An 11,580-nucleotide genomic window follows, 5' to 3' on the forward strand; every position below is an offset into this window, starting at 1 on the left:
GGCTTTCTCCACAGTGTCCACATCTTTCCCAAACTGTGGTGCTCAGAACTGGACAGAATACTGCAGTTGAGGGCTTATCAGTGTGGAATGGAGAATTACTTCTTATCTCCTGCTTATAATGCTCCTGCTAATACTTCTCAGAATGTTGTTGGGGTTTTTTGCAACAATATTACATTTTTGACTTATATTTAGTTTGTTATCCACTATAACCACTCATCCTTTTCTGCCCTACTCCTTCCTAGACAATCATTTCCCATTTTGTATTTGTGCAACTGATTATTTCTTTCTAATGGTGGTACTGCATAGATATATTTATTGAATTTCATCTTGTTTATTTCAGACCATTTTTCTAGTTTGTCAATATACTTTTGAATTCTAATCATGCCCTCCAAAGTGCTTGCAACCTCTCCCACCTTAGTCCACAAACGTTATCAGTGTACTCTCTATCCCATTAGCCATATTATTTATGAAGATATTGAATAGAACAGGACCTAGGACAGATCCCTGTGGGACCACACTTGATATGCCCTTCCAGCCTGCTTGTGAACTATTGATAACTATTTTCCAACCAGTTGTGCACCTACCTCGTAGGTTTGTCAAGGCTATATTTCTCTAGTTTGTTTATCAGAATGTCAAGCAACAGTATCAAAAGCCTTACTAAAGTCAAGATATCAGATCTATTCCTTCCCTCATGGCTTGTTACCCTGTCAAAGAATGATATTAAGTTGGTTTGATATTTGTTCTTGACAAATCCATGTTGACTGATACCTTATTTTCTTCTAGGTGCTTACAAATTGACTATTTGCTGCATTATTTTTCCAGATACGGAATATGAGCTGACTGGTCTGTAAGTCCCTGGGTTGTCCTTATTCCCCTGTTTATAGCTAGGTACTATATTTGCCCTTTTCCTCTCCAGGAAAGGGGCAATGGGTCTCTAAAACATCCATTAAAAAAAAAGAAAGTAGTATCTCTTTATTCCACAGATACAGCTACGAAGAGGAAGCTTCATTTCCAAGCATGTCTTGCTGAGGTATCCTTTGGAGAGCTGATCAGGTATAAGTGAGAAACTTCACCCAGCCCAATTGCAATGCCAAAATAAAACCCTTAACAGGGAACCAGAGGGCCTCTAAAATGAGATTAAGCAGCAGATGATATTGCATTAAGTTAATGACAACTAGAAAAAAGGAATCTGCTTACGTACAACCAGGATCAGTTTGCAAGTTAGCTGCTCTCACACCTGGGAGTCTCATAAGTAAGAGGTGCCTTAGCAAGTAATCACTGGAGAACAGAGAAGGAAAGAATCTCTGGATTTGAACTGTCGGCCCTGTTCTCTTGTTTTCCGACGTGAGAAATGTCTTCTGATGATCGTTGGTCTGCAGAGGAAGAGGTCAGTCAAGTCTCTAAACTGACACGGAAAGCTAGAGACTCTCCATTTGTTCCTGTAGGTGAGTTGAATCTTTCTGTGCACACAGAGTGCTATGGACAGGGTTTTATTGCAATAATTCTGGTCTGTTTTTCCTCAGAAATAATCTCTTCAGCTAGTAATGGAGGTTAATAGATTTTTTCCAGAAATAGCTAAGATGTACACTGGTTAAACATGGAACAGCAAAATTGATAGTGTGAAAAGGTTTTTCTCCTTCCACTGTCAACTGTCGTACACCATTACTCTCTCATAATAATAGGATGGCCAGAGTAAAGTATAGAACTGTTGCAAAGGTAGCTGTTACTTTATCAGTAGTCTGATGGAAGCCTGTTATAACTTTCATTTAAAAGGAGTCTTTACTGTAATTGTTCAGGTTCCTATATAGTACCTTCTACATGGGGCTTCTTCCCTCAGAAACAGAGCTTTACAGGTTTCTATATTCACACACCATTGAATCAGACCTTCCTTTAAAAACCAATATATTAAGTGAGATCAGTTACATCCAGAATACTAGGTTTTCAGGAACTGTGCAGACCTGGAAAGGCAAGGAGAAGCCTCACCAAGTTTCATCCATCAAACTTCATTAGGCTTTCCTAACATTTAGCAGCAACAGCAGGACTGTCAGAATAGAAGTTGTTCTAAACCTTAAAGTGATTTGTATGTACCAGACTAAATGAGCACAGGCTAATCTGTATACACTGTTGTCAATTTAGCAGGTTGCAAGGACACAGATTGCTTTTTTGCAGGGTGTGGGGGTGGTTGTAATTGAAAGATAAAAGAATAATTTAGTTATTCAATTTATATACCAAATAACAAAAGTAATTGAAAGTGATTTACAGGCCCCGACTTAACTTGAAAAGCAAAAAAAAGGCAGAGATAAAATTAAACCTCTAATTTATGCTTCCTTTCCTACTTCAGAAAGAAAGAAGTCAGATGATATGAGAGTGGATATAGCTACACTAGATGGTTTTGGGAACAAAACCACCATTTTCTGGTACAGAAGGTTGGATGCTTTGTTCAAACAGCATGTCTAATTTAGCATTTGGTAAACACTACTTTTTTAGGTCAGAAGGGGCAGATTCTGCAAACCCTTAATATGCTGATTCCTCACCCTATGCACTGTTTGGTAGTATTTAAAGTAATTTATCTGACATTTCTTAAGCCAAAGTTACATTTTCTGGTTCTACACATTTATTGAACTTCACCCTCCTTCTGAATGCATAGGGATGGCAGGCTTTGTTGCTGTCGTGGGCTATGGTCTCTACAAGCTAAAACACAGAGGAGATCAGAAAATGTCAGTCCATCTCATTCACATGAGAGTTGCAGCACAAGGCTTTGTCGTAGGAGCAATAACAATAGGTAAGATACTGTTTTGTGCAGAAACCTTTTAAAGATACCTTTGCAGTAGCTGAGCCTTTTTCTGGGGGGCAGTTGGGGTAGTCTTCTGCCCATATAGTAGTGAGCCTACTCATAGGCTGCTTGACTTACCTCTACTTTCAGCAAGTATTCTCCCATTTCAAAGCTAACATCTATATCTTCTGTAAATCACTATAGCTCATGATTCATGATATAACTATTCAAATTGGGATTTATTGGACCATTTAATGTCCAGCTGTTACCTCCTTGCACCACTTATTTTTTAGGATATTTAGAGAAGACATTTTTACTGCTAAATAATTTTACCTATGCTAGTTTGCAGACATTATAATTAAATGAAAAGAAGCCAAACTGTTTGCATGAAGAGTAATTGCTGAACTATCTTTCATATGAAAAACACCAATAGATAACAGTATCTGGTCTTTTTTGTTAGGTGTTCTCTTCTCTTTGTATAAGGATTACGTTAAACCTCAGTTCAAGAATGGGGCCAAAAAGTGAACCAACTCCATAGGAGCAAGCAGGAGAGGAAAGCATATATTCAGTATTTAAATTTCTATATGTAAACATTGTAAGAATTTTAAGTAATAATTACCAGGACTTCTGTTAGCTCTGCCATTGAATGGCTGCTCTACGCTGAAGCCAACTGTTGGGATCAATACCTAAACTCACAATATCCATGTCTATGATGCTAGAGGCAATAGACTCATCATGACTGACAGCACAGTCAGTACCAATGTTTCAGCAGTCCCTGCCAGCTAGAGTACGGTGCCAGGAGGAGAACTGTTATCTCCCTACATCAAGCTCAGAATGCTGCAGTACATCCCATGCATCCTAGTTAGGAGAGGGCTACACTATGGAAAGAGAGCATTGCAAGATTGTTCTTTGGGGTTAGCAGTAGACAGTTAACAGAAGATCTGAGTAGTCCAATGTCTTGTACTATATTGCTGGTTGTCTAAATGTTTTGTGCTAATATATTTAATAGGTTGCTGTTTATTTATGCTTTTTAATTTTTAAATAATTTTATTTATTAAATCTTTATATATAGGGTAACCCACTTGGTTACAATAAAACACTCATGTTTCAACTCGCTGAAGCCAATAGTTATAGCTACAATAACTAGATTTTGAACAGGTGCTCACTATGAAATACTGGGTCACTACTCTTTGGCCTGTTGCATATTTCACGTCATTGCTATTGAGACCTTCACCTGCCGGACATATTTGGTTTAACAAAGATGCTCTCTGAACCACAGCTGTGATTAACGTGATGCAAGTAATGAGATTACAACAAGAGCCTCTTCCTTCCAACTAAAGCAATAGTGTTTGCAAACAAAAGCTTTGGCAGCTATTTAAGAACTCCCCAGAGATAACACACGTTAGAGGGACTCCTGGTTCAGTTACTGTACAGGGTGAGACTTGCCTGCCACAGAAAGATGGCACCAAATTACAGCTAGCACCAACTGGGGTATGTCTAGACTACCCACCGGATTGGCGGGTAGTGATGCATCTATTGGGGATCGATTTATCATGTCTAGTGTAGATGCCATAAAATTGATCCCCGATAGCTCTGCCATCGACTCCGGAACTCCACCGCGGCAAGAGGCAAAAGCAGAGTCGACGGGGAAGCGGCAGCGGTCGACTCGCTGCTGTCCTCATGGCCAGGTAAATTGACCTAAGATATGCTGACTTCAGCTACGTGAATATCTTAGGTTGACTTCCCCGCCCCACCCAGTGTAGACCTAGCCCAAGGCTAGGGGCAGCCTGCCTCTAAAGCGAATCAGCTGAGGGGGACTATTCCTCAGCCTTAAACCAAGATCCTTAGTGTCCCTTGTATGTAGCTACAGCAGCAAGCAGAAGCCTTTGCTAGATGCCTAATCCACATTGGTCAAGGTAACATTCTAATGGGATTTACTAAAAAACAAAAGCAAGTACCACCTGCAGCAGACTTAGGCTATGTCTACACTACAGACCTTACAGCGGCAAAGCTGTATCGCTTGTAAGGTCTCCTGTGTAGCTGCGCATTGCCAGCAGGAGAGAGCTCTTCTGCTGGCATAATTAAAGCACCTACAATGAGTGGCATTAGCTATGTTGGCAGGAGACCCTCTCCTGCTGACATAGGGCTGTCCACACGAGCACTTTTGCCAGTGAAACTGATGTCGGTCAGGGGTGTGTGGTTTTTCTTCTTCACACTCTTGACTGACAAAAGTGGTAGTGTAGACAAAGCTTTAGTGTGAGAAAGAGAATCTGAGTAAGACTCATTTTGCAAAAACATTTATGGCACATGTTTACATCTTTCCACATTAACTGGTGGAAACTTGGACACCATTGCCCATGCTACACTTCAGTTCAAACCTTAGGGTCTCACTACAGTTGGGAGCCAGAGAACATCCTCTGGTGTACTGCATTCTGTACTCACACTGGTAGTGTCTTCCCTCGCATGTAACAGCTACACGTTTTTGCAGTTGTTCATACTGTACAGTCTGTTCTTGTACAGAAAACAGCCAGTGAAAGTTATTAACTTTCTGGGTCATCTGACCTGAAGAATATCAGCATTACTTTTTAAGCAAATTAAGCCTGAACAGAAAAGGCTAAAGTGAATTTGACACATTTATTTGACAGTCTAGGCTTCCATCATATTCATCACAAGTCAAAGTGTAATCAATATATTTAATAAATGAGTGCCAAATACACAGGGATAGAAATGCTTCATTGGTAAGAGATTTAATTAAAAAACAGAAGTAAGATGCCTCAGAACTGAGCCCACATAGACATAAATACAAATATAATTCAGGGTATCTTCCATTTGAAGGCAGTTCTGGCCTCAGGGTTCTTTGCACAACTGCAAAAGATTTATCCTTTCTAAAAAACCCAAAACAAAACACACTTTCCCACTCAGAATATCATGGCCTCAAGCTTTGAGTTTGAAACTATCCAATTCTAAGAAATTATCCTAAATAGTTCAAAACTTCTTGAAATGGCATGAAAATGCAAAGCTCATGTTCAATTCCATTTGTGTAAAGCTAGTCCCAGGAAAAGTTAACCCCATTCTGTAGTTGTTGGTTGGCTTAAAACAAGAGGTCACATTTCACCTATAGATGGAAGCTGCTGTGTAACTGTGCACATGGATTTATTCAGTTACATTTATGGCTGGAAGAACTACATGAAGAAATTTTGAAGTTCCCTCTTCAGGACTTAGTAGTTAACAGGCGTCTTCCATGGTGAGCACTCTGAATAGAGAAGTGTCCACTCCTATAACTGTATAGACCGATACTTAAATCAAGGATTTTACCTCTGATGTCAGGAGTAAAACCTGAACTTGCATTGCTTCTACAAATTGGTTGTATTTTGAAATTGAGAATTAAGCATTTCAACACACTGTCGGTCAAATACAAGCTGGGATGTGATGACAAAGAAAAAGACTGAATGCACAAAGATACAACTCTTTGTGTCTTCCCATTCCAGTTACACTGTAGTTACCATTTTCTATGCAGCAGTCAGCAATGTAGTTGTGGGGGGCCAGGCAAGCACCTGAAATAAAATCCTAGAGCAGCTCAGTATTGAAGAACTGGCCAGATGCTTAGAAGAGGTGGGCAGGGAAGTGAGGATTGCCATGCTCTTGGAGCAGGAGATCTCTTCAGATCGCCACAATGGAGGCTAGAGAGGTTTGAGATGATAGGACTCATTGCTATAGTAACTGAGCACCTAAGTACCTGGACAGATACGGAGGGCGTTTTTAGACAGAAGGGAGCAGAAATGGAAGGGCATGCCCAGAACATAATTTGCATTTTACAGAAACCTTGTACACTTCTTCCTTAGGCTCCAATGGATTTGCACTTCAGAATCTGTCCAGGCTTTTGAGTTAATTATTTCTCATTGTGTAGTCTCCTTAGTGTACTTCATAAATGAGATCATTCAAAATCAAATGTAAAATCTTAACGTTATTCATTTGGACAACCTTCCAAAAGCTGGAAAACATGTTACTGTCCCATAATTTAGTTGACCTAAGAAACACCAAGCAGAATAAGTTTAGATCTAAAATCAATAAGATTAAAATATCTATAATTTACTACCCAAATAATTTACAATTAAAAAAAGGATTAAGGAAAATATTTTGTGTACCTAAAGGAAGACAACCCCATAGGGTGTGCGATATTATGAACTGGTTTGACTCTGGCTCTTCATTGGTCCTGTGAGAACCTTCATGGCTGATGTCAAGTGCAACGTCTGTTGATTCCATCTGACACTCCTCTGCAGATGTCAGTTTTATCCTGTGCTCCTTCCCGGAGGAAATCTTTCCGTCATTCATGATGCTTGACCATACCCGTTTCTGAACTAACCAAAAGTAAGGAAAATCCTTTTCTGCAGCACAAAGGGGCTTCAAAATTGTTTTTGTTCTTGCTAGTGCAGTTCAGGGAATCATCTAGTTACAACTGAGGCTGCGTCGACATTGTTCAGAAGGAAGAGTTCAGGGTGAGCATTAAGTCCCAGCTGATACTAGAGAAGGCAAAGAAGAAAATTAGGGAAACCACTTTGAAACAGAAGCCAAAGACAGTGAAATCAAGGGTAATTAGGTTGAAGTCACTAAGCAGAGGGTTTTGTGCTTTGGCTTTCTTCAGCCTAAAACTTTTAAACAAAGTCCTTGATCAAAGCTTCAAATCCTGAAGTGTTACAGAAACATCTTATTTTGTTCAGACAATGAGTTTCATAGGACTTGTACAACCCAGAAATGCAAGCAGCCTGGCCTGGAGTCCATGTAGACAATATTCCTCCAGGGCAGGTAGTAATTGAGACAACTGCACGCCACAGCACAGAGGCATGACCAAGACCAAGTTCTCTTCCAGCAGTTAAGTGCTATTCTCTCTGAACTGCTACATACCACACAGTTTCATTTCACTAAGGGCTTGCCTACACCGTGATTTAGTGCACAGCAAGCTAGGGTGTTTGAAACAGCAGGACGTCAAAGCACACTACCGAATTTTCAGTGCACGGAAGCAGAGGCTATGCAGCCAGTTAGTGCATGTAGACAAGCCCTTAGGAACTGGTACTGCCAGAAGGCCCAGTAGCTCCAAGCCACACAATACAGTAGAACCTCAGAGTTACAAACAGCAGAGTTATGAACTGACCAGTCAACCACACTCCTCATTTGGAACTGGAAGTACGCAATAATGCAGCAGAAGAGACAAAAAAAGCAAATACAGTACAGTACTGTGTTAAACGTAAACTACTGAAAAAGGGCAAAGTTAGAAAAATATTTGACAAAATAAGGGAACTGTTTGTGATTGTTTAATTTAAATTAAGATGGTTAAAAGCAGCATTTTTCTTCTTCCTAGTAAAGTTGCAAAGCTTTATTAAGGCAATGTTCAGCTGTAAGCTTTTGAAAGAACCATAACATTTAGTTTAGACTTACAAAAATTTTAGAGTTACGAACAACCTCCATTCCCGAGGTGTTTGTAACTCTGAGGTTTTACTGTAGCTCATAAGGTCATCTAAATCAATCTGATAAGTAAGAATCCTACTTAACTCAGATGACTGATTCTTTGGTCCTGCCACTTTCAATATACAAAATAAAATAAAATCCAAGTTTTGTGAGGCTGTTAGATGTTAAAACCAAAGCATTAAATCAATTTTTATTCTCTAATCAGCAGCAGTAAATCTGACTTGTTATAAATATGATAAATACTGTACCACAATTAACTGATTTATTAAAGTTATTTTGATTAATCTGAAGGAGTGTCATTGAAAGATTGAAGCAACATGTAGCTGATTAAAAAACAAAGGTGATTCAGCTGCTAGAACACAGGAGACAGATTTTTCCGTCTTTCCATGCTGATTTTCACTTATTACAGTAGATTTTGTACATTAATTACCTACTAGATTATTAGTAGTAGGAGCACAGAGTGTGATCCAACAGGAAAACCCAATCTCCACTTCCAGAACACAGGATTCACCCTTTTCAAGTAGTGTGAATTCGTTACAGAAAGTTTAATTAATCAAACAGTGGATGTTGTTTCAGGGCAGGGCAACAGGTTTTCTCTGCCAGGGTGCACTCTCAATTAGCCAGAGATGATAACCAGTTATTTATCTTATATCTGGACAGGCTTCAGTCACTAGTGGCCAGCCAAAGAATATGCTGCTATGCTCTAGGCCCCAAGAGTTACAGCTTTATAAAATGCTGTTTTGTATCCAGTTTATGTCTCAGCTGCAGTAGTTTGAGAACTCCCTTTAAAACGGATTTGTATCTGATTTACAAGTTAGCTTATGAGAGCAATGGCTGTTGATAAGTTTTTATTTAATGGACACAATACTTCACATCAATACATATTACAAAAACATGCAAGGGACACAGATGCAATATCCCATTACTGTTTCTGTTGGGGGGAATCAAGGATGGTATCTTTCTCAGTTAAAACTTCCTGTTACATCAACATGCAAGTTTGCCTGATTCCACATATATAGGAGATAAAGTTATTCTCCTCTGTGAAGATTAAGTTCATGCTTAATTATTCAAAATTTGTTAAAAAATTCAGTTAGAAATCAAAAGGCAAGACAAGAGTTTTCAATGGACTGAAACTTACCAGTGTTTCTTACATGGTAGAAACAAAGAAACTAAATAGGTATTAATTTAATTAGAGGCCTGTAGCGAGCTTACAAATTCAGTGTTTCCTCTAAGAGAAATAAATAATATGGATTACTTACAGCTTCCAGTTCACTTAAACCAGGTAGGGAAAGCTTGTAATAAAAAATGGGAAAGTTCCCATATCACATAGTAACACAAAGATCAATTTTTGAACAGAAGCAAAAGTTCAGGCTTATTTAAAAAAATAAAGGAGTGTGCAATGCCTGCTTCTATCAGAATTCCCTCCTCACTCCCAAATAGATTTTAAGGCCAGATGGGACCATTAGATCAAGTGTGAACTCCTGAATAAGATCAGGCCACAGGATTTCACTCAATTACCTGTATTCATTCCTAGTCCAACTAAGCAGAGTGTATCCCCTATTGAGGTTGTTCCTGGCCAAAACATGTTGGCATTTGATTTGTTTTATGAGTAAGCGGGGAGGCAAGATAGCCTAAAACCAATCAGATTGGTTTAGTGCATTTGCTATTTTGACTGAGGATGAGGAAGTGGCAAGACATGCAGAAATGTGGCAGTAAATGATCTAAACGTAGAATGGTGAGTTTGTCTTCCAACCAGAGCCACCCAAAGACATCTCTAAAAATGCTCAACTGAACCCTAGCAATAATTATATACAGGTAGTCAGGTTGCACAAGCTAATAGCATATCAAAGCTTTGCTATAGCAGGGAGCAGAAGCACTCAATACTGTCCTGAAGGGAGTGGAGAATATCAAGCCAAGATAGCTTCTTGGTTGAATGTCTTGCACGAACAAGGACCGTAGTGACAATTTCTGGCAATGGCAGTTAGTGAGAAGTTTCTATGCACAGCTTGGAGAGAGTTAGTATAGAAATACTAAGCTTTGCATGCAATCTAGTGTATAGGGCCAGTAAAACTATAGCATCTCAATCATTTGGGCATCAATATGAGTTTCTTTTAAAGCAACATACTAGGTGTCGCAATTTTTTTTAAAAAAAAAAAGACCCAAGAAACCAAGTTGAAAAAGTGTCTCTTTTAATTGAAAATGTAGTGCACACAAATTGATTCATGCTCAATTAAAAACAATTAAGTTTCACAAAGAATAGAATAGAAGCTAAATTATAGTACACTAAGAGGACTTTTATACAGAAGCTCCTGCATATAGCAGTGATTTTGATATACAGTTCGCATCACATCCAACAGTGACAGTCATACACGTTCACAGTGGTCATGCATTTTTGACACTTTTACAAACCAGAAATTTTTAAAACGCATGAATATTTAAGGCATAAAAATTAAACTACAGGAACTTATAAGCTAATGAAGGCAGCTAGATTCAAGCCTAACAGCAGTTCTAGATCGTAAACATGCCTTTGGTTAGACAAGTCTATATAATTTTGCTGCCAAAGGAAGACAGATCAACACACAAATCAGCGGAATTAGATATAAGACTACAAACCCTGGTGGTAAGTAGGATGCATACTCAGGATCTCTAGCTGGAATTTTGAACTAAAACACTAAGGGTATGGCTACACTTAGAATTTCAAAGCGCTGCCGTGGCAGCACTGCAGGAGCGCTGCCACGGCAGCGCTTTGAAGTGTGAGTGTGGTCGGAGCGGCAGCGCTGGGAAAGAGCTCTCCCAGCGCTGCACATAAACCACATCCTCTATGGGTGTAGCGTGCAGCGCTGGGAGCTGTGCTCCCAGCGCTGCCGCCCTGATTACACTGACACTTTACAGCGTTGTATCTTGCAGTGCTCACGGGGGTGTTTTTTCACACCCCTGAGCGTGAAAGTTGCAGCGCTGTAAAGTGTGAGTGTAGCCATACCCTAAGTGAAGTAATTTTTTTCTTTATATCAAGCATTAATACTTAAGTATGTTTTGTCAGTTATCTCGACTAAGGGTAGGTCTACACTACGGGATTATACCGATTTTACAGAAACCGTTTTTTTAAAACAGAATGCACGCGGCCACACTAAGCACATTAATTCGGCGGTGTGCGTCCATGTACCGAGGCTGGTGTCGATTTCCAGAGCGTTGCACTGTGGGTAGCTATCCCATAGTTCCCGCAGTCTCCCCTGCCCTTGGAATTCTGGGTTGAGATCCCAGTGCCTGACGGGGCAAAAAACATTGTCGCTGGTGGTTCTGGGTACAGCCTCACCCCTCCCTCTGTGAAAGCAGCAGCAGACAAC

The 11,580-nt window shown here is 39.7% G+C and overlaps 2 protein-coding genes across 5 annotated transcripts in view; one reads left to right on the forward strand and one right to left on the reverse strand.

Moving 5' to 3' along the window:
• The first annotated feature begins 1,333 nt into the window (after window positions 1-1,333).
• Window positions 1,334-3,298, forward strand: HIGD1C (HIG1 hypoxia inducible domain family member 1C). Its single transcript, XM_032786860.2, has 3 exons — window positions 1,334-1,445; window positions 2,648-2,782; window positions 3,234-3,298. Exons 1-3 carry the CDS (start codon window positions 1,352-1,354, stop codon window positions 3,296-3,298), a joined length of 294 nt encoding a protein of 97 aa, XP_032642751.1. The 5' UTR covers window positions 1,334-1,351.
• A 2,090-nt stretch (window positions 3,299-5,388) lies between these two features.
• SLC11A2 (solute carrier family 11 member 2) overlaps window positions 5,389-11,580 on the reverse strand; it is a 45,618-nt gene continuing 39,426 nt past the window's right edge. For all 4 annotated transcript variants that reach the window (XM_032786854.2, XM_032786859.2, XM_032786856.2 and 1 more), the window contains exon 17: window positions 5,389-7,293. In XM_032786854.2, the coding sequence (XP_032642745.1) occupies window positions 7,216-7,293 (78 nt within the window). In that variant the 3' untranslated portion in view covers window positions 5,389-7,215. The remainder of the gene's footprint in view (window positions 7,294-11,580) is intronic.

This window comes from Chelonoidis abingdonii, chromosome 26 (assembly GCF_003597395.2).
Source record: "Chelonoidis abingdonii isolate Lonesome George chromosome 26, CheloAbing_2.0, whole genome shotgun sequence".
Lineage (NCBI taxonomy): Eukaryota > Metazoa > Chordata > Testudines > Testudinidae > Chelonoidis > Chelonoidis abingdonii.

Excerpts from the sequence above, each read along its gene's own strand:
- HIGD1C (XM_032786860.2), top strand. The coding sequence starts at position 1,352 with ATGTCTTCTGATGATCGTTGGTCTGCAGAGGAAGAGGTCAGTCAAGTC. Across the intron at positions 1,446-2,647 it reads CTCTCCATTTGTTCCTGTAG|GGATGGCAGGCTTTGTTGCT; the intron begins GTGAGTTGAATC and ends CTGAATGCATAG. Across the intron at positions 2,783-3,233 it reads CGTAGGAGCAATAACAATAG|GTGTTCTCTTCTCTTTGTAT; the intron begins GTAAGATACTGT and ends CTTTTTTGTTAG.